Source organism: Nelumbo nucifera, chromosome 4 (genome assembly GCF_055504915.1).
Source record: "Nelumbo nucifera cultivar China Antique chromosome 4, China Antique-T2T, whole genome shotgun sequence".
Classification (NCBI taxonomy): domain Eukaryota; kingdom Viridiplantae; phylum Streptophyta; class Magnoliopsida; order Proteales; family Nelumbonaceae; genus Nelumbo; species Nelumbo nucifera.
Window position 1 is genome coordinate 18,519,022 of NC_142652.1, and position 23,265 is coordinate 18,542,286.

Consider the following 23,265-nt stretch of genomic DNA (forward strand, 5'->3'; position numbering starts at 1 on the left):
CCTTGTCTCTGTCATCCGTGCGCTGGTTGCGGAAGAACTGCTCGCAGCGGTACAACCAACCTAATGGGTCTCCGGTGCCGTCGTAAGATGGAAATTCAAGCCGGCTGTACTTGGGGACAATTGCAGTCGTCGGTGTTGTGGCTTGATGTTCGTTGGCTGATTCTGTCCCGTCCGTGCGGCGACTGCTGATAGAGGCTAGTCCCTCCGAGTTCTTTTCTTTGTTGGAGAGGAACGCTTCTAACAGGCGACGCAACTCCTGAACGTCATCTTTGACCTCTCGGACCTCTATACTGGTTTCTGCGAGCCTATGCTCCAGTTCATGGACTCTGAAAGATAGCAGCTCCTGTTCCCCCATGACGGTAGGCTCTGATACCAACATGTTATGGGCCCGAGCGTAGGATCGCATCACAGGTCGCTCCGCCGCAGGAACCTTAGATCTTTCCTTGCCCTTGGACTTGTGTACATGCCCTATTTTGACGATCTCGTGGGTGATTTGTCCAAGAGATCACCGAACTCTCATTTACTCTCTTTCTTAACTGAATATTCGATATCTTCATTCAATAATGGCGTCTCCTTAAATAGGAGATTACAAGAGGAGGGTTCCTTGTTGGTTTTGGCTAGGTTAGTCCTAAACGGACTCAAATTCCTACTTCTATTTAGACTTCTTTACTTTTAATGGTACTACAATTCCTTCTAAGAATAGGGGATAAGGGATAAGGCGCGTTCTCTTGACGTATCCAGATAAGGGTGGGCCCACCCTATGAGTTGTTGTGTGGGCCCCGCTCTGCTGCTGCTGGTGTGCATGCGCGCGGCTCATGGTGCCACCGCCGCGCGGCGCGTGCGGTGCCACTACTGTGCAGTGCGTGCGCGCGGCTCATGGTGCCGCTGCCGTGCGGTGCCGGTCGTGTGCGCGCTACTGCCTCAACTGCTGCCGTGTGGTGTGGGTGCTCATAACACAAAGGAGATGGTCGTCGAAGCTGCCCAGGATCCGGAGTCCGAAGCAGAAAGTGACGGCAACCTGCTTGATGAAGATGAGGAGACTGGTGCTGGCGAGATCCGCATGGAGACGGATCCTCCTACTGAAGCCTCCAGCAAGGATGAGGAGCCCCGAAGTGACTAGATGCCTCTTTTCTTGGACCCCTTTTCTATAATACACCGAGCTCAGTCTATTGTAATTTTTTTTTTTGTATCCAAAACTCCATATCAATGAAATACATATGTTTTTTGCAATCTTCGTGCAAGAATTTCTTTTTTTTTTCTTCTAAGTGTAGATAACCCCCGAACTAGCGAACTAGACCAAATAAGTGATTTTTTTCCAAGTGTAGGTTACCCCGAATTGTCAAGCTAACGAGCTGGACTCCAAGTAGGGATAACTTTCTATCATTGTATGCCAAGGTGGGTGGACATTGTAGGGTATATACCCGACCTGTCCGCACACGGGCTACTCACTTAGGTGTTGGTTATCCCTTAGTGCCGAGCCACCGGGCTTGACTTCAAATGGGATTAACCTGTTGTTATACGCCGAGGTGGGCTAGACGTCGTAGGGTTTGTACCCGAATTGTCTATGCCTCAGGCGTGAAAACTAGTCTGCCTATGCCGAAGAGGCGATTAGGACTTATCTGCCTATGCCGAAGAGGCGACTACGACTTGTCTACCTATGCCAAAGAGGCGACTAGGACTTATCTGTCTATGCCGAAGAGGCAACTACGACTTATCGTAGTGCCGAGGTCTTATGTCAGCTCGGCACCATGGCCCTTAGGCTTCTGTGAGTGACTCGCAGTCCTCTCTCCAGTTTGGTGATCCTTTTTTACTAGTTCGGTGGTCACAAGTAGTATCTTCTCAGGTTGTCGATATTCCATGCTCGAGGTACCTATTTCCCTTCCAAAGTCTCGAGCTCATACGTGCCTTCCTCGAACACCCGTCTTACTCGGTACGGACCTTCCCAATTCGGTTCGAGCTTACCAACGCCAAACTTTGGTACCATAACCTTTCGAAGAACTAGGTCGCCGACGCGGAAGTGTCGTTTTCTGACCCGGGTGTTATAGTACCGAGCTACTCTTTGTTGGTAAGCTGCAGTCCGGATGTAAGCCAGGTCTCGTACCTCTTCTACCAGGTCTAGGTTGGTACGGAGCTCGTCATCATTCGTCTTCTTGTCATAAGCCTCCAAGCATAGTGTGGGCACCTCAATTTCCGCTGGGATCACCGCTTCTGTGTCGTAAGTGAGGTTGAAAGGGGTTTCACCTGTGGCGGTTTTAACGATAGTTCAGTAGGCACAAAGGACACTAGGCAGTTTGTCTACCTACAACCCCTTGGCTCGAGCTAAGCGAGCTTTCAGTCCGCGAAGTATCACTCTGTTAGTGACTCCTGCTTGCCCGTTCGCCTGGGGGTGTGCCACCGAGGTGAAATTTTGCTGAATTCCCATTTCGACACACCAGTTTTGAAACTTGATATCCTCGAACTGCTTTCCATTATAAGAGATGAGTACTTGAGGTAGCCCGATGCGACATACTATGTTTTTCCAAAAGAAATTCTGTATGTTGCGGGCTGTCATCATTACCAAAGGTCCAGCTTCCACCCACTTCATAAAGTAGTCTACTGCTACAACCAGGAACCTTCTTTGTCCTGTTGCTAGCGGGAAAGGGCCTAGGGTGTCAATTCCCCATTGCACAAATGGCCATGGGCTAGTGAGGTATTTCAGATCAGCAGCAGGTCGATGGTGAATGTTGGCGTGCCTCTGGCACCTGTCGCACTTCTTGACAAGCTCGATTGCATCTGCCTTCATCGTGGGCCAGTAATAGCCTTGCCGCAACGCTTTCTGTGCGAGATCTCTACCCCCAAAGTGTTCGCCGCACAAGCCTTCATGGGTGTCGCGGAGTACATACTCGGCCTCTAAGGGTCGCAAGCAGCGCAGGTAGGGGAGCATAAAAGACCTTCTGTACAGTTGTCCGTTTATAAAGACGTACTTAGCTGACCGGCGCTCTACCCGTCGGGCCACATTACATTCTGCAAGTAGGGTTCCGTGAAGCAGATAACTTACGAGTGGGTCAATCCAGCTCGGTTCCGCTTGTGCTACGAGAGCGACTTCTTCTGCCCCCCCAAGAATGTTAGGTCGAGGTAAGTCCTCTATGTACACAGTCCGCATGGTGTTACTACTTGTGCTGTCTAATCGGGACAAGGCGTCGGCATCAGCGTTCTCAGACCCCGGAATCAGTCTGATGAAGTAGGAGACAAAGCCGTACATGATCTCTCTGACTTTGGCCAAGTAAGCAGCCATGGTGGGGTCACGGGCTTCTTACTCACCGGTGACTTGGTTGACTACTAGATGTGAGTCGCTGCATATGACGAGGTGCTTTGCCTTCATTTCCCTTGCTAGGGTTAACCCGACGACCAATGCTTCGTACTCTGCCTCGTTGTTTGATGCCGTGAATCCGAACCGGAGAGCGTATTCCAGTTTCACCTCGCTCAGGCCATACAGAATCAGTCCTGCACCACTTCCCTGCTGGTTGGACGAGCCGTCGACATGGAGAATCCATGGCTCCTCGTCCCAAGTCGGTCCCACTCTATCCGGGACTGGTGCCGCGTTGGTTGAAGCTCCTGTCGTGTGTTCGAGCTCGGCCAGCTCGGAGATCGTGGTACTAAACGTACATTCTGCTACAAAATCGACCAAAGCATGGGCTTTGATTGGCGTCCGAGGTTCATACCGGATATCGTACTCGCTTAGTTCGATAGACAACTTCGTCAATCTTCCAGACACCTCGGGTTTAAGTAGAATCTGCCTCAGAGGTTTGTTGGTGAGGACGATGATAGTGTGGACCTGGAAGTATATGCGAAGCTTGTGAGCTGTGATGATTAGCGCGTACGCTAATTTCTCGATCTCCGGGTATCTGGTTTTGCGTCCTGCAAAACTTTACCAACATAGTAGATGGGTCGTTGGACCCAATTTACTTCTTTGATTAGTACCGAGCTGACCACCTCATCACTCGCGGAGAGGTACAACTTTAATACGTCCCCTTCCTTGGGTCGAGTTAAAACTGGGGCGGCATCTAAGTATCTTTTCAGCTCGTCAAAGGTGAGTTGGCATTCTTCAGTCCATTCGAAGTCCTTACTCTTTTTTATGGCTTTAAAAAAGGGTAAGCAACGATCTGCCGAATTGGATATGAAGCGGCTTAGGGTGGCTATCCGGCCAGTCAGCCTCTGAACCACTTTTATTTTGCGGGATGGTCTCATATCTATGATGGCTTTTATTTTATCCGGACTGGCTTCGATGCCACATCGGTTGACTATATAGCCTAGGAATTTACCCAATGTGACTCCAAAGACACTTGTTTGGATTTAACTTTATATTGTATTTTCGCAAAATTTAAAAAACACTTTGTAAATCATTCAACAAGAAATTTGAAAACTAGGTCTTCACGACCATGTCATCAACATAACACTCTATTTTATTACCGATTAACGGCTCAAAAATTTTATTTACAAGGCGCGAAAAGGTTGCCCCGACATTTTTTAATCCGAAGGGCATGACCTTGTAACACTACAACGCGAGCTCAGTTATAAAAGCAGTTTTCTCTTCGTCAACAGGATCCATTCTAATCTGGTTGTAACTGGAATAGGCGTCTAGGAAGCTCAACAACTCATGCCCTGAGGTCGTGTCCACTAGGTAGTCGGTCTTGGGCAGCGGGAAGCAATCTTTTGGGCAGGCTCTATTTTGGTCGGTGTAAGCGACGCACATGCGCCACTTGCCATTGGCCTTTTTTACTAGAACTGGGTTAGCCACCCAGCTCGGGTAATGGACTTCCCTGATGAAGTCTGCCGCTAGGAGCTTCCCGATCTCTTCATCGACTACCCTTCGACGTTCCGGGGCAAGGTTGTGCTTCTTCTGTCTTACCGGCCTGACTAAGGGGTCGATATTTAATTTGTGAGTTAGAATCTTGGAGTCTATTCTGGGCATTTCTACCGTGGACCAAGAAAAAATATCCAAGTTTTTTAGTAAGAAACTTACTAGTTGGGAGCGGAGTGGTTTGTTGATCAAGGCCCCGATCTGGAGAGTCTTGGCCGGGTCATCAGCTGAAACCGGGATGTGGACCGTCTCCTCTATCAGGGCAACTCGCTCATCGGCATATTCCGTTGTGCGCTCGAGCTCGACATCATCCGCTAGCTTCGCTTTCCCTTTGAGAGCAGCTACGTAGCATTTGCGAGATTCAAGTTGGTCACCTCGCACAACTCCTACTCCATAGTCAGTTGGAAACTTCATCGCTAGATAGTAGGTGGATACTATTGCACGTAGGACGTGCGTAATGAGTCAACCTACTATGGCGTTATAGGGAGAGGGAGTCGCGACCACCAGAAACATGTGCTCAAACCTCGCGATATTTGGCCACGTGTCGGCCTCTACGGGTATCGTGACTCGTCCGAGAGGTCTAACCTCCTCGCCGCTGAAGCCTACCAGAGGAGCGTTTGTCGGTTTTAGATCGCTCTGCTGTAGTTGTAGCTTGTCAAAAGTTTCCTTGAATAATATATCTGTCGAGCTGCTTGAGTCCACCAGGATGCGCTTCACTTCGAAGTCATTGATTCTCATTTTTACCACTAGGGCATCGTCATGAGGGTATTGGATCCCACGTGCATCGTCCTCTGTGAAGTATATTGGTTCTTCAAGCCTATGTCGCTTTGGCGGGTTTTCCTCTTCATTTTCTAGCTCGCAGACTAAGGTCCTTCCGGCTGCTGATGTACACCCTGCAATGATGGACCCGTCGGTAATCATATTAATTACCCCGCAGGTCGGTCTTTCCTCGGGCAATTGCTGCGACGGTTGCTCGTTCTACCTATTGGTCTCGGGGGCATTCCTTCTCTGGTCCCCCTATCGATCTGTTTGCTGATCTGCTTGGCCTCTCTCTTCTCGCTGTATGAAATTCTTTAGGTATCCACGATGGATAAGCTCCTCGATCTTGTCACGGAGGTTCCTGCAATTCTCTGTTTTGTGCCCGTGGTCCCTATGGAAATGACAATAGACATTTCGGTTCCTTGTTGCAGGATCTCCCCTTAACCTGGGAGGCCATATGACGAAGGAGGAATCCTTAATGGCCATTAGGATTTCTCCTCGCTTAGCTCAATGGCGTGTAGTTCGTTCTTTCGACAGGTGGAGTCCTGGAGCGCCGACCTGACTTGCGAGTTCGCGAGTGAGATCGCTTCTGGATTTGTTTCTTCCCCTGCTCGGGGACTTGCTCTTCCTTCTTTTTTGTCTGCCATTACTTTTTTCTTCATTGTCCCTTTTCCTCTTTTCTGTTGGTGGATTGTTGGCCTTCTGATTGATTTCCTCTTCGGTACCGATGAACTGATCGGTTAGCTTAAGGAATTCGGTGATATCCTTTGTTTTGTTGGCCACCACATGCCATTTAAACTCCCTGTGGGTTATTCCTTTCTTTGCTGCAGTGAGTCTTACCGCCGGGTCGAGGTCTGGTATCTGTAAGCATGTGTCGTTGAAGCGCTTAATGTAGCTTCTGATTGATTCTCCTTCCCTTTGAACTACTTTGAGAAGGCTTTCCTATGACTTCGGGCACTTCTTGCTAGTGATGAAGTGGGAGGTAAATAAGTCTGCGAACTGCGACCAGCTTTTGATTGATCCCGGCGCGAGGTTCCGATACCAGGTTTGAACTACCCCTTTAAAGGTGGTGGAGAAGGTTACACACATGCACAACTCATCAGCCCCAGCTAGGTGCATTTGGGACTGGAAAGAGTCCACATGGTCATTAGGATCGAAGGATCCGTCATACTTGTCCAAGGAAGGCATCTTGAATTCTTTAGGCATTGGAGTCGCCAAGAGCTCAGGAGACAAGGGAGATGACCTGCAAAGTAGTGGAGGAGCGGAATTTGCAGCCACCGAGCTCGCTTCTTCCTTACCTTTGGCTTGCCCTTCTCGTTGGCTTGGCTTTGCTAGCTGGCTATTCTGAGCCGAGGTACGACATGCCTTGCGACGTCTCTGTTGTTGTTTCTTTACTGGCTCGGTGTTGGTGCTGCTGACTTTGGTGTGCTCCGGTACCGCTCTGTCGCGAGGTAACTCCTGGTTCCGTGTGGGATTCTGGGGCTAGCTATCACAAGGGACGGAGAGGCCCTGTCTTGAGTTCGCACCTCGAACCCCGAATTGGTTACCTGCTAGAAAACCGTCATTTTCTTGCTGTGAATGCCGAGGAGGATTGGTCCTGTTAGGCTGAGTATCCCCGGACCTGTTTCCGAGGTTCCCTTGCGAGGCCGGTGGAGTAAGCTAACCGTCTCTTCTCCCACGGGACGAGACCTGACTCCTAAGAGGAATCGATACTTGCGAGGTCTCTTCACCCCGATGTGGAGATCGGCTGATGTTCTGGTTAGTCCTAGGCCGGTTTTGATTCTAATGGGCCCCTGGGTGCCGAGGTGGAACCGACTGCTGGTTCTGCGGTAGTGGAGGGAACTGATGTTGGTACTGCTGATAGAAATAATGTTGCTGGTACTATTGAAACTGCTGGACCTGCTGCATTTGGATCTGGATAGCCCGGACACACTGAACCAGGTCGTTGAACTGGGACTGCCCGATTCCGAGGGGGAACCACAGAAGGTTAGAAGGTTCAGAAAAAGTTGTGCCTACCGGTGGGGGAAGTGGGGCGCTCACATATGATGTACCCTCTCGTCTATTTGATTTTCATCACCCGATTGTTTGATCTTTTGTATTTTGACGATGGTTTCTCCTTTGTAATCTCCCCGCTCTATTCTTTTGGCTCGTCTTGAGGGATTTCTCTGCGTAGTTCAGCAGTACCGAAGTGGCAGATTCTGACGATGAGCGAAGGATCCGTGACGATCACATTACTATGATGTAGTTGCGAACGAAATGCACACTTACAGTTCACACCCGTAGAGATTTCTTCCATGTTCAATAAGCCCTTTAGGCGAGATTGAACATCACACCTAAAAACTTATGAAGTGGGAAGTGGTCATAAGCTGCATTCGATGAGATTGGTTGCCCCCTGCTTTCTACAAATAATGATTGAGTTGCAGCAGTGAGATCAGTGGAGGCGATGGTCATTGGATGCTACATAATCGCCATCATTTCCGAAAGGAGGATGGAAGCCGCTATAGCAACTCTAGCGCGCCTGAATCAGTTTTCGAACATAAAAAGTGATTCGGAGCAGAGATTGACGGCCTATCTGCTCTTCGGTCCCGAAGCTGCCTGCAAACGGTGCATTCATGGTCTTAGATGTAGGTTCCAATTGTTTTGCTCTCCATGTCTTGTCTGCATTCCATCTCCAAACACCAATCATGTCTTATTTACATTAAAGCCCTCCCCACAAAGGCATATCCTTCAGAAGACATTTCCCATTATTGGTGGGAGGAGGTCATCAAATCTCCAGCCAGAGATCCATCGAACTTTCAAAATCTTGAGTTGTCTCTCACTGCTAAGGAAGCTATCTACTGATGCATTCCAACTATCCTCAAGATATGGGATTTGAAACTCAAGCGCCGGCAGTTCTTAGGAGCATTTCCTTCGTTAAGCACTGCTTCCTCAGATATGGTCTTCAGTTTTTTCTTTGGATTAGCATCTTCAATAAATTTAGAACCACCACTTTCCATTGTCGAGGAAAGAACCGATGAAATTTCAGGTGTCTTGGGCTCACATTCTCCCCAGCGAAAGTTAGAGCAATCAAAGGAGTTACTTCCTTGGTCTGAATTAAAGCACATGATGGTACCATCGGAAAGGGGAAAATGATTTGAAACCGATTTGGTCTTCCACAATGGGGACGGAATTCAAGTATTCAGATGCTTTAACTGGTGCCTTTTCTTCCATAAACCTTGGATTATTGTAAAAGTTTGAATTTGCATGGTTCATAAAAATGAAACTCTGATTCACAGAGACCAAATTAGGCCTAGGAAGTGGCTTCTCTATGCTTGGGTTAGCAATGCACTTTGGAGCAGTAGGGTGAGCCTCTTCAGGGAAATTCACCTTGGCCAAAGCAGTTATGGGACAATATTTGAACATAGACACTCTCAAGGAAATACAATGACGTGGTTGTGAGGTTTTTGCAAACATCCATAAACCAGAATTCGGACTTTATAAATCGTGGTTCTGAGGCTAGGCACAAAATTAATGACTGAACTCTCAAGGATTCAGCTTAATTTCATTATTAAATATGAATCATGCCGATGCGATGCATCTTCTAACAGTTCACCGCCTTCAGGGATTTCTACGATGTTCAATCAGCCCTATAAGCGAGATTGAACATCGCACCTAAAATCTAAACTTATGAAGTAGGAAGTGGTCACCATAGCTGCTAGTTGTTACAGGAATCCCGAATCCGAAATAAAGAGAGAAAAAAAGATAACTAGACGAGAGGAGAGAGAGACCGAAGGAAAGGGGGGAGGTCTGTTGCAACTTAAGGCTATGTTTGGTTTGAAGGAAAAAGAAAGGAAAGGAAAGGCAAGAAACCCTATACAAGGTTTGTAAAGGTTTTTCTACCTTTCCTTTCTTTTCCCTACTTTTTCCTTCAAACCAAACACAGCCTAAACAAACAGATAATTCATATGTTCTATTACAATTTAACGATAATGGTAATTGTTAGATATAGTAGGGTGGTTTAAGACAATAGTTAAATAATAAGGGTACAGTTTATCAATTAACTAAACAGTAGGGACAATTCAAAAAATTTGCCGTTATACTTTTTATTTTTTTATTATAAAAAATAGAATAAATTACATATAACTACCTGAACTTTCAATTACAATACAATACTTGAGTAACTTGAACCCTCAAAAATACACTTGGGACTATTTCATCAATTAATCATTAATATAATACTAAAAATATTCTTCGAATGTATCTCTGAGAACATTTTCAGGCAACTGAACGTCTCGTTCTCACATGAATAGCAAATAATATATTGAAATTTTCTGACAAACATTCTATAGTAATGATTTTTACTCTACAGAATAATCTCAAAAATACACAAGATGTTTAACCGCCGGAGTGCTAACAAATGAACCCAAGTGTATTTTTAAAATTTCAAAGTTCCTACGTAATAACGGCTCCCCATAATAATGTTCTCACATGAACAGCAAATAATATGTACGATGATGATGCCCTTCTTCGCAATCTGGACCAGATGATGGTCCTTTCTACGTATTCATGGAGCTGCGTCTGCTGACAAGCGGTAGAATATGATTTCATTCATGTCCACTTTAGTCGTTGATTTCTGACATTTTTACGTAGAAACCAAGAAAGATGGCGTCCCACTTACCTCCAGCTGCTTGTCAACTTTTGATTTGTCTGCCCAATTTTAGAGCTAAGCCCTAAGCCTGAAAATACTTAACCGAAGAATTTGAAATCCCTTATCAGAAGTTTTGACTTTTATTTACCCAAAAAAAAAAAGAAGAAAAAAGATAACAGAATTCTAGATCAAGGCCAACCCCACTAACCCGCAGACAAGGTCTAGGGTTTGGTACTGGACCACTGGTACCTCGCCCTCCCGGACGCATTGTCAACTGTTAATCTAATATTGCTCCTGAAGATCACGTCTTCAGCCAAGTATGGTATGGCGTTTATAAGCCTCTCAAGCGTACTTTCAGATTTGGTATATCAGTGCAGCAATCTCAACTCTCAAGCATGACTTGGGCAGTTCCGATATAGCATCAGTCAAATGTTGAAAACAAATGAAATAAGGATTGGTTAACACTTGCTGAAAACAAGAATCCACACCATGAACAACACCAAGGGTCTCAACATTTCATTCCAGATGAGGAAAAGATTAACAGATTCAAACTGTAAAGGAAAAAGGTAATACGACCGCCAAAACATCTTATTAACACTTTTGTGTCGAACTCTCCAAATGGTATCAAGAAGAATCATAAACATTCAAAATCATTATAGACAATGTGGAAGGTCAGCCACAACAGAATCGAACAAGCATATCTCACTTGTGGGAGAGCTTGAAATACAAGATCAAGATGATTGCGATAACGAGGACTGCAATTACGAAGCCAATTATCCATTTGTTCCTGTTCATCCTTCTTGACATGGCAGTCAAAATCTTCTTGCTCTTGCCAATATTGTCATCAACCCCATGAAGCTGCAAAGAAAGAACATACACATATGAATATATAGATAAGAATACATACACAAATCCACATCTTAGTGCTTTCAACAATTTTGAGTACAAAAGATCTGTCTAATACATAATGCACCAGTCAGGTCTTGGATGGAAAATCAAAATAGCATACAAGATAAGAATACATACACAAATCCACATCTTAGTGCTTTCAACAATTTTGAGTACAAAAGATCTGTCTAATACATAATGCACCAGTCAGGTCTTGGATGAAAAACCAAAATAGCATACAATGTTATCCATCTGAATTGCTAATAAAATACCATTGCCGCATTCCTAAGTCAGACTCGATGAGTCAGTTGCACATGTCAAACACCAGAAACTGTCTACTTGGTTGGCTTAATGCACCAAGTAGCATACTAAAAAATGGAATGGTTATACAACTGACGTCTACAGAGGATATATGTCAATACTAAAAATACAAGTAATAATTCCATCAGAGCATGTCTTATCTATTACAGGGATATACAGGGATAAAGATTGTGCTAGGCTATATTTATTAGGGAATTAGGCATTCATTGTCCTAATTAAAGAATAGGGTCATCATCAGCACTCAAGATTGTTTCAACATGTGGTTGTGTAGGCCTTTGTTGCAGAATCTCTACATATATGCATAATATTTCAAAACTCACATGACACACACTGTACTCCCCCCCCCCCCCCTTTTTTCAATCCCATAAATGAATCTAGAATTTTAGCCTTGAATGACTCCCAAACTCATTACATGTCGGATTCTGAATCCTGTAATGCCTGTACCAAAAAAAGAAAAACCTGTCATGTCATTGCCACACCAATAATACTATATCTAAACCAGAAAAAAATCATATATTGGCATATGGATTATTTGGTTGGCATCCAAAAGCTAGCCCCCCAGAGTCCACATTGATCATTGGCAATATTTCTGTCTATGACTCTGGGATTAAAAAACATCAAAAACATTAATCAAATTGCCAGTCCATGTGTTAAGCAATGAAACAAAACGTTGGAAAAGCAGAGATAAATCACTGTAGAAAGTAAGCATGAACTGTAACCAAGAAAAGGCTGAAATACATACAGTGTCATGAGCATGCAGGAGAGCCTGGCGTTGTTGATGCAAATCTTGAAGGATAGAAACACCTAGATCTTCCGTCTCCAGCATTGTTCTTCTACTCTCCTTGATTCTGTCACCTGACTGGTTTAATCTCTCAGTTGCCTTTAATAATCTAGTTCTTTGGTCAGCAGATGCCTGTACATAATCCATCAAATTATATTGATGCAAAAAGATTTTTCTACTAATCAACTTAAGATAATATATCCCCCAAAAGGTAATAGGAAAGATGTTCCATGATGGTATGTATGGAAATGTAGCAAAAATTCAAGAACAGAAGATGCTCCAAAGGCAATATAGAAAAGAAAAGCTACAATGAATATGAGCATCTAAAACTTCGGAAAACAGGAAGTTTAAACAATAAACATTTCAGTTGGCAGCAGATTTAAATTTGGAGTAAGGCAACTGAAATGCACAACAGCATTAACCAGAAATAAGTATTGTTCTCATCAAGCTTAAGAAAAATATACAGGGCAACAGAAAACATGCTATATTAATCCAGACATACCATCAGTGTATCTGTCATTCCTGACTCCAATAATTCATCCCGTGCAGCCTGATTAGCATTAGTTGATGTGATTCTTTTAACCTCACTTTTCAAATTGTTCAGATCAGACTTATACTCTCTCAACTTTGCAAGAAGCATGCCTTTTACATTTGGCTGCAAGCTTCTTGCCTCAAGGTCCATCTTACGAATCTGAAGAAAGACAAAGCTCGAAATTAAAAACAATGATAAGGATAAGAAGTCTGAAGAAACAGCAGGTCTAGAATTGTAAAATATATGTGTATCTATAATTTGATCAGTACCAAAGACTCAGCATCATCCAATCCAGCTTTTATTTCAGAAACCTTTTGTTTCTTTTGCTCTGCAAATCAAAACAAACAAATTATCATCCATAAAAAGTAAAGGAGAAAGGATTACACATAAGCAACAAGTTATAAGTATATAGGTTTAAATTGCCAGTTAGAACTTAGAAGACTTTATGCTACTTCAAATGTTATAATACCAACATAGTTTCTTCCATTGTCTCTTTTATAATGGGAAACTAATAGTGGCAATTAGCAACCTTCTTTTTCTTACGAAAGTTCTATTAAATTGTTTCTCCCTCAGGGACATAAGAGGCACATTAACAGCATTAAGAATAAAACCTACTGGCTCGGTGGCTCCATATTTCTCTCTAAGCTTTGTTTGTATCATCATTCATTTTCTCTTTGAAAAGCAAGCAAACATATGAGTATTATCGATTTTGTTTTCTTCTAAAAGCAGAAAATAATCTCTCAAACGAACTCAAAACTAATCATCAAAGCAGATGCATAGCCTCTATGGGTGGATCATTCCAAGCATTGTTTACCAGTTAAATAAAAAAAAAATGAGAACATCAAAGCAAACTAAGGAAGTCTTCAGCAATATGCATGATATTATTTTTCAAAACAAAAATAAATTACCACATCAGCAAAAACAATATGATTTTGTTGATGCAGCAGTTGCAGAGTTGCTATTGATTTGAAAAACAAAATAATACATATTGACAAACACCCCTTAAAACACTGGAACCTGGGGAGGTAGCAGAGAAGAGGCTAACTAATTTCAACAATCAAAAACATCTACAAATAAATAAGTATACAAATACCATTAATCATTACAGTCATAGTAAAAAATTCAATAACAGAAATCAAGCAATGTGCGTACCCATCACATAATATCCTACAAATGAAGGCACGGAATATGAAGGGAAGACAAAAGGGATATTCATATTAAGCTAAATTCAGGAAAAAAAAAGGTTGTGTACGGAGAAGGGAGCTCATCTATTACCACCATCAAGGAGACCAGCAGAGGTGCACTTTCTGGACAGATTCGCTGAGAGTTCACAATATTGGCGCTCGTATCCTTCAAACACCTCACTCATCGTGCTCGAAGTTCTTACTAATAAATCGTAGATAGTTAGCAGTGTCTATACCTATAAAAAGGCCGAAACTTTGCAACCTTTCCAAATGAAATGAACTTGGTTAACAAATATTATTTAAGAAAGAAAAAAAAAAAGTTGGATTCATCTATACTGCCTTGCAATTGCTCTAATATGATTAATTAATTAGCAGAACCCTAGTTCTCTCTAGTTGAGCAATTGAAAGAGCAAAGCTCTGTATTTCGCCGAGAAAAAGCAACGAAAGATTGGAGGGTATTATCGTGGTAGAGATAGATCGGCCGAATATAAACAAAACCCAATAATTTTCTAACAATAGGATGATTCATGAATAGACAGAGAAGTTATCGATATAAGGAAAAAAGAATTTAGGGGCAATACATTAAAATGAACGCTGAAAAAAGCACCTGAGTACAATCCGAAACTGAAATTATCGCCAAAAATTACAGGAATTGCCAAGAAGAAATACGGATTCCGATCGAAGACAACTGGGACGTAAAAGTTGAGTTGGGTTGGGTTTTTTGAAGGATCAGAAAATATGGCTAACCAAGCTTGGATGGACCGAGCTGTTTTCTTCGACGTGTCTCAGGCAAAGAGATGATGAAGTTTCGGAAGTGCCCTTCTCACCTAAAGCCAGATGAATGTGATACGACTCAGTACGAGGGGTCGGGTCCCTCACCCTCACTCCCTGTTGCGGAGTAGCGAGTCGCGACTAACAATTATTTCCTGGCGTTGTCGTGTCGGATTCTCCAATGCGCAAAATGATAAGAGAGTATGGTTGGAAAGAGTAGCTGTGCAAATAAAGTCATCATCTGCACTGCTCGAAAAAGCTCTCTTTTAGTCTTCGGTGGAAAGGTGGTGTGGGTTATTGGTGAAAACTGAAAAAGGGAAGATCTCTCCGGAGGCGATAACAGTGTAACTGCATTGTCCATGATCTACGCTGGAAGCCTGGAACATTCCATTGTTTTCACTTTGAATAGTTGACTGTTGAACTCAGTTCGCCTATCAATCTGATTCACATCAAACGGTGGGGAATTGTTGTTCAATGCTCACAGCATACACACGAGTCCGGATCTCCTGCCCAAACGCTACAAAAGGCAGAAATAATATGCGATGGGATGGGATCTGCTTTAAAAACAAAAATCGTGGACATATCTGAGAGAACGGCATCGGCATCCGCCATCCAGCCATACACAGGGCATATCTCCCATGAATTTAATATACGAAGTATGGGTCTCAACTCAACGCGCAGCTGGATGTCGTGTTTCTCAGAGTGAGTACACGATTTTTGCTTAGCAAGAACATTCATTTGTAACAAAGACTATTCTAGTTTAGTACCATATAATTTGTGTTTAGTGTTATTTTGATTTTAGAACTTTAAAATGTAATAATTCAGTATATAAATTTTCAAAATATGTCAACCTAGTACATGTTATTAATCAATTAGTTAATCAGCCGTTAAGTGGCACTTGAAAAGATACAAATGCTCTTTGAGTATCATCTAATTCTTTTTATCAAACATCCAAATATTGCCAAAAAATGAACAGTCTCAAATCATTGCCTCTTCTATTCAAGAAAGTCAGGGTCCCGTCTTAATAGGTATTCTGGTGATCGTAACCTTCTTTAATAGAAGAGGCAAGAATTTGGGATTATTCATTTTTATCATAGTTTGGATGATTGATAAAGAAAATTAGATGACACTTGAAGGGCATTTGTATCTTTTCAAATACCACTTAACAACTTATTAACATGTTGATTAATATTAGGTATTAAATCAACATGTTTTGAAAATTCAGAGACCAAAGTAGCACTGGATCCAAAGTACAGGATATTGATCGGGATTTTTCCCTAAATTTTAAATTCCAAAGGCTTTGCCTCTACCTATTAATTGGATTCATGGCATAAGTTAATTTACTAAAATGCCTTCATGAGATTTGTATGATATCAAAATGACAAAAATGGGTAGAACAAAGCAATTTATCTCTTTCTGACCCACTTTAATTTTAAACCATTGAACAAAACCCTCACCGCAAGAAAAAAAAAGAAATAAACATAAATAAATGGAAAAATTGTCCCATAAGGAAAGGGTAACATGGAGATTTAGAAATATTTAACAAGTACATGAGAATCATACGAGATTCTTATTTAAAAATTAAGTGTTGAAACTTGGAATGCTAAAGGAGAGGGCAAAGTGTTGAAATATGAAAGTTTAAAAGGGCCTTTATCACAAATGAAGGCTTAAGGAGCTAAGGCCCTATTTGGTTCATAGGAATAGGGGTCTGGAATTGGAATTGGAATCGGAGTGGGTTATTCTAATTTCAACTATTTGGTTAGGTGGAATTGGAATCTCATTCCCATTCCTATTGGAATGGCATTTCCCCATTTGAGGGAATGGCCATTCCCTACCCCTCGTTTGGAATGAAATCTCATTCCAAGTGAGTTCAATTTCAATTCTCATTCCTGTTTGAACCAAACAAACTATGGGAATAGACCATTCCAATTCTGATTCTGACTGCAAACCGAACCGACCCTAAGTGTCATTATTCCCAAAGTATATGGTGTTAATTTATAATTTACCCATTTTGTCCTTGTGTTGGATTCCCAAAGTATATGGTGTTAATACCCCCAAGCTTTGTAGCTATGTTTCTATTTGTTTGCAATGTGAATCTAAATTAGATACAAATGTTGCATTGGGTTCAATATGCCATTCATGAAAAATTATATTCAAAGCCAGCTCACACTTGAAATTAGATTGCAGGTTGGTCCAAAAACCAATAAAACTCTAATAACCAGCCCTTCATTTCAAATTATTAAAATCCTAACCATATCATCAAAGGTTTATGTGGTTATTGTTAATATGGGACTCTTGATTCATGTTGGATACAGCCAAAAATCCTATAGCAAAATTGCCCTTAATGTTGGGTGATTTGAAAATAAACAAAAAGGGTTTTCATTTTCTCTCCCACTCCCTCTATCTCTTAATATCCCTCCCATTCTCACTTTCATAGTCATGTTATCTCTCTACTTAATGACTATGTAATTTGAAAATAAACAAAAATGAATGGTTTTCAGTTTCTATATTTATGTTCCCTCTGTCAATTTCTCTCGTTCTCTCTTTATCAATATATTGTTTTCCCTTAACCTCTCTCATTCTCTTTCTCGGTCAATCTCTTAATCTCTCACATTCTCTTTTTTGGTTGATCTCTCATTCTCCCTCGATCTCTATCATTCTCTCTCAATCTCTCCTGTTCTCTCTCATTCTTTTTTTTTTACACACTTATATGGTATTAATCAAACTATATAAAAGAACATAATACCAACTTGGTATGGTTCTAAAACCATTGCACCAATTTGATAAAAATTCACAAGAAACTCTTGGCTATGAAATTTACACCAACTTGATAGAAATTTATAACTTGATTAATCAAACTGTATAAATATTATACAAGTGGTTGGCCCCTTGACTAACTTAACAACTTACACACGGTATTAATCCGACAGTATAAACAAACATAAGACCAACTTGATAAAATTCACAAATCATTATACAAATTTGACAAAAGCTTACAAGAAACTCTTGACCAAGTTGATGTAATGATTTTAAAACCATACCAAGTTGGCCTATGTTTATACGGTTTAATTAATACCATATAAGTGTGTAAGAAAAATAAAAAGAACAAGAAAATGAGAGAGAACAATAGAGATTGAGGGAGAGTGAGAAATTGATCAAAAAAGAGAATGGTAGAGATTGAGGAAGAACGAGAGATTGACGGAGTGACAAAAAAAGAGATTGATAGAGAGAGTGTGACTATGAGAGAACAGGAGAGAGAACGATTGAGATGAGAGAGAATGGAAATATAAAAACTAAAAACCCTTTATTTATTTTCAAATCACACAATCATTGAGTAAAGAGAGATGCCTGTGAGAGTGAGAGAGTGTTAGGGAGATCAAGAGATGAGGGAGTGGGAAAGAAATTGAAAATAAATCCTTTTTGTTTATTTTCAAATCACCCAACATTAAGAGCAATTTGGGTATAAGCATTTTGTTGTGTCCAACATGAATTAAGAATCCCATATTGGCAACAACCTAATTTTAAATGTACAGTCAATTTTGATTATAATTTTCCCTTTTTGTAATTATGATTTGCATTCTTACATGATACGAAATTTGTATTTTTGTCTCTTTTGCATTCATTAGCTATATAAATTTTGCATCCCAAAAATTGAATGCAAAAATTTGCACCACCTTCCTCTTACAGTCCTACTTCAATTCTTTATCATAAAAGTGGGTATCAACAAAGTCAAACATACCTCAACTGCCTTGTTTCCTCTCTATCTTAGCACTGCACTCCTGGCTTTGCAATAAATTACATGTGTAGTTTTGACAAGTGGACCTTTTTTTTCAAGAAGTAACTTGTACATGTACACATGCATAAGACTTGTACACACAAAAGAGGAACACTACATACAACACAAAAGCTTAAGCAATTAGGTTATGGGCCATTTTTTTATATAATAAGTCCCTTACACCTCTCATTCTTTTCCAATGTGAGATTTTCTTCAACTAATCATATGTGAATCCCAACACAACTAATGGTTAGATGTTGTATAAACATCCATCCTTGAATCTGCTTGGTTAATTATGGAAAAAAATGATTTCCAAGTTTCTTTGGTTAGGAAAAACAACATGCCTTTACAGACAGGTTAATACCCAGCAATATGGTTTTAAAGCTCAAATTATGGCAGCGTCAAAACAACTCCAAGTTTGCACATATTTACCCCCCCCCCCCTTTCATTTCCTTCTTCACATATTCCATTTCATCATTCCCATTTGATTCCACAAAGGAAAATAATTCTTGGTTTCTTCTTTATTTTTTTTCATTAGCATTTTATTGCTTTCGTTTTTTATTATTTTTGGATAAATCTCTTAAATTATCTTTATTGTTCACAAAATTGACAAATTATACCCTTACTGTTTACATATTATCTTAAGCTACCCTTAAGTTTTTTGACAATTGTCTAAAATCTCCTTTGTCGTTAATTTTCTGTCACATTCCATTCACATGTGACATCATGTGAGTATTAATTATTTTAAAATTCCTAAAATACCCTTATTGTTCACCGCCGCTAATGGAAGTTGTAGCGGTGGCGGTGATTTTGATTTCTTTGTTTCCGAAAAATTGTGTGCTTCGCCATCTGAAGACAATGAAGATGGTGGTGTTCCCTTACCCCAAATGTGAAGTACTACCAGAACGTCGCCGAAACTTCTTAGAGTTCAATTATTGCTCCTAGATGATGGAACCCCTATCCTAGGTATCAAGGTACCCCAATCCACATGCAGTCGGGGTCCGAGTGGGAGTTGATGGCAAGCTAAAGAACCCCAGGCGAAGGGTCGAGCCCCTCGCCATCCAAACCCATAACCAACCTGCACACTCCATGATGAGGGTATAGTTTCACCTTACAAAGCTGCAACTGATGCATGGACGTGACAACATTGTTGATGGAGTTGGAACCCAAAAGCCATTTGATTGATGGGTTGTTCGGTGACAAGAGTGGCGAGTCGGATGGCGGGGACATCGGAGGAGATATCAAGGTCGATGTAGGAGACGATATCATCATAAGAATCAAGAGCCTATTGAAGCAATTATCCATCATAAGACTTAGGTGACACCTGCGTTCTCAAACTTTGCTGGGGTAGTACTTGATGTAGGTGCATTCGAATAGCCCAATGGTGGGCCTACACGTGCCTATTAGCGCGTCTCAGGGCGAAGCCAATCAGAGAACAGGCAGAGCCGAGCTTAGTAGACCTCGCAGGGCCAATCAAGGCATGCTCAGGGATGAGCTTGGCGGGTCTTGCGAAACCAATCATGCTGCGTCACCTGGCGGCCTTAGATGACCGCGCTCCTTGCATACGGGCTTTATCTCGACCGCCCAAGCTCTGCCATAACCTGAAGACCTCAAGTATAAATAGAAGGTACCTCCACTAAGGTAAAGGATTCAGAACTTAAGACTCAAACTCTCCTTGAGATTTTATATCCTTCCCTGTGGCCTCGTCTAAGTTCCTTCGTACCTCAAGCCTCAACCACCTCGTACCAACGTACTAACTTGACCGTCAGAGTACCTGCCTCGGGTTTTCATCCGAGGCCTCTGACATTGTGCTCCTCGTAGGATCTGTCCCCCATTCTCGGCCACCTCGGGCCTCGGACACCTTGCACCTCAGACACTTCGGCTAACCACCTCGGTTCAAGAGCGAATTTACTATGTTGTCCTTGACCAATACTAGCATCAACAATACTCATAAATGCTTTGTGAGAAAAAAAATAGACACGATGGCGGGAAACTGATCGGCCATCGAGAATTTGGATTGATCGTCGGTGGCCCAAAGCATCGGTACTCGATTTTTGCTTTTTTTTTTTTCCAATTTCCCCTTTTTATCGAGCATGGGTTTCCGTTTTTGCTTTTAATTTCCCCTTTTGCAGTTTGCTCCGGCATGTCACTGCTACTGACTTGTCGTTTGTAACTTTCTGTCTCTCTTTCTTGACCTGGTTATTGTTCTATGCAACGGCCGACCATCCAACCGCTGCATATCCATGTTGTCGGCGATCTAACGTTTTTGGTCCTTTGATTTATAGGTGAAGGTGGAAAATTCCTTTCGATTATTCTTTACAAAAGTCACAAAGATCTTTTCACTCCTCAACTATTTGATAAAATTCCATTGAGAAGTCTATTAAATTGCATTTCAACCTTGTATCTATCCGAACAATAACATTTATGGTTTCCTGTATCCAATTCATTCCAATTCCAAGCAAATCAGTCCGACTTGCGGAGGAGGTGCGATCCAACCCCACTCCCATGGTTCTCTCTCTCTCACACACACCTAACCAGCGACAACGACCTGCTGAAACAGCCATTTTCTAGTAAGTTCGAAATGCCCCTAGGCCAGGGTTCTGATACGGGCTACGAGCTACGACAACTGGTTGATTACTGTCGCGGCAACTGGTGAGTTCGAAACGCCCCTCTCTCACAGTGAAAGGCAGGGGAGTGGAACTCGCTGTACAGATCGGCGACCATATCGTAAAATATCATGCATTCGTGCGGCACATTCAATTCCTTGGGTGCATGATTCTTCACTTTCCTCCCCATATGACAAGGGTATTTTAATTTTTAAGAATAAGGGTCGCCTGCGACAATGAATTTTTAGGAATTAGGGTACTTTGTATAAAACTGAGAGCCAAGGTCTGTACAAATTTTTGTAAAGAACGGACGGTGTAGAAGAACAGTAATGATAGAATTTAACACCAGAATCTTCGAATGAATCGGTATAGACAGTCATTTGGGTTTTATTTTGAAATTTTGATGAATAGTGAAGGATAAATAGATATTTTATTTCTTTATGTTAGTATTTATCAGCATGTCAATTGTTAAAAAACTTAAAGGATAACTTAAAGACAAGTGTAAAGAATAAGGATACAGTTTGTCAATTTCATAAATAGTAAGGATAATTTAAGAGATTTATCCTCAATTTTTTGGTAAATGCTTCGCTTTTTTATTTGATCTTTCAATTTCAGTCGAAGGGGGATTGCTTGGTACTAGAAGAAACTCTCAGTCACTATTTCAAATTTGAAAAGTAGCTAGTCAAATGAACCCACATAACAGGTGTAGGCCTACAAACTACAATAAATAACGGGGTGTTGCCAATATACATGTTTTTTATTTTTAAAAACCATAAGTGTTACATCGACAAAAGTTACTTATTGTTTTTCGAATGCTAAGGTTGCATTTGGGAATATTCACTCTTGGGAAATTCTTTGCTTGGGAATATTCACTCTTGGGCAATATCTTTCGTCCAAACAAAGTTTCAATATGTCTCAGGCGAACTAATGGTAAAGATCATAGTTTAGAGGGATAGAATTGAGAGGTAATCGGATAGACTAGAGACAAAAACTTGCAAACCAGGCTGGGCAACCTATCATGAGTAAACACATCAGTGTTTCGCAAGGTTTTAAAAATTGGACCGGACATGAAACCGTTTTGGGGATTGGTTTCCAAGTTAAACGGTCTAACCATCCGATTCGAACAAATGGCCCATTCTAATTTAAAAAATTAAAAATTTTAAAAATTAATTAAAATAAAAACGGACAAACACTATTGTCCGAGTCGACAGGCCAGCAAGTGGCTAATCAAATCAATGGTTTTTGGCCCATGAGTGGTTTTAGGGTGAAACGGAACCGAGCCAGCTCTTGAGCTACTCGGGCTTGGCTCACTAAATGTTCAAACTCAACTTGAAAACTATCAAGTTGAATCGAACTTGACTAGAGTTGAGTAGTTAGTTGAGCTAAGTTTGAGCTTCATAATACCTGCCTCAAGTAGCTCGTGAGGCTAATCATGCTTCCAATAAAATATTATTTTTCAATATATTTTTATTTATAATATTTAATAATATTTATTTATTTATAAGTTTTAATATATAATCAAGTTTTCTAATATATTTTAATTATTAATTTATTTATAATTTTTAATAACAATTTATTTATAATTGACTCGAGACGAATTGAACTTGAATAGCTCGTGAGTATTGACTAGTCAAGTTCGAATATGGAACTTAAACCCTAACAATTTATTTATTTATTTATAAGTTTCAAGTTCTAAGTTCTGAGTGTTTGAGTCAAACTTGAGCTCAAACCACCCAAAACTCAACTAGACTCAACTCAATTGCACCCCTAATCTGTGCACATGGGTCCATGTGGGATTGCCATCAGATATTAGACCACTTTTTGAAGTTGATTATCATTAGTTGTATCCCCTTGATTAGCTATTAAACTGATTTTTGCCGTTTTCCTACCAAAAAGACTCAATTTTATGCATTATGTTTTTTGGGAGAAAAACATTATTGCAAGGTTCAAAAAATTGAAATGTATCGGCCTATATTGGCCAATACGCCCCTATAGAGGGTGTATTGGGGTTTTGACCAGTTCAAGGGTGGAGGAACCTTAAACCGAATTTAAAAAAAAAAGTTAAAAAAAATAAAAAAAAACAGTATCGATACTGTCCAATATGCCCCTACCGGCGTATCGATATTTAGAACCTTACATTATTGTAGAACAATCTCGAGTCTTCAAATTGTTGTGTAGACC

General features: G+C 41.3%; 1 protein-coding gene and 1 pseudogene across 6 annotated transcripts; both read right to left on the reverse strand.

Annotated features, from left to right (window-relative positions):
* Window positions 1–8,326: 8,326 nt before the first annotated feature.
* Window positions 8,327–9,066, reverse strand: LOC148792059 (ethylene-responsive transcription factor RAP2-12-like; annotated as a pseudogene).
* A 1,650-nt stretch (window positions 9,067–10,716) lies between these two features.
* Window positions 10,717–15,164, reverse strand: LOC104598058 (vesicle transport v-SNARE 13-like). 6 transcript variants are annotated; one of them, XM_010259952.3, is made up of 6 exons: window positions 14,760–15,164; window positions 14,024–14,134; window positions 13,018–13,076; window positions 12,719–12,907; window positions 12,178–12,348; window positions 10,717–11,084 (listed from the first exon to the last, which is right to left on the reverse strand). In XM_010259952.3, exons 2-6 carry the CDS (start codon window positions 14,115–14,117, stop codon window positions 10,929–10,931), a joined length of 669 nt encoding a protein of 222 aa, XP_010258254.1. In that variant the 5' UTR covers window positions 14,118–14,134; window positions 14,760–15,164; the 3' UTR covers window positions 10,717–10,928. The 6 variants fall into 6 exon arrangements, with proteins under 6 accessions (XP_010258254.1, XP_010258253.1, XP_088742790.1 ...); XM_010259951.3 differs by having other exon boundaries at window positions 14,514–15,164; XM_088886664.1 differs by having other exon boundaries at window positions 14,024–14,194; window positions 14,514–15,160.
* Window positions 15,165–23,265: the final 8,101 nt, after the last annotated feature.

Coding starts and splice junctions, on each gene's coding strand:
- LOC104598058 (XM_010259952.3), bottom strand. CDS start 14,117: ATGAGTGAGGTGTTTGAAGGATACGAGCGCCAATATTGTGAACTCTCA. Junction 13,077..14,023: donor TGCTGGTCTCCTTGATGGTG/GTAATAGATGAG, acceptor TTTGATTTGCAG/AGCAAAAGAAACAAAAGGTT. Junction 11,085..12,177: donor TCCTGCATGCTCATGACACT/GTATGTATTTCA, acceptor CTTTCTTTGCAG/CTTCATGGGGTTGATGACAA.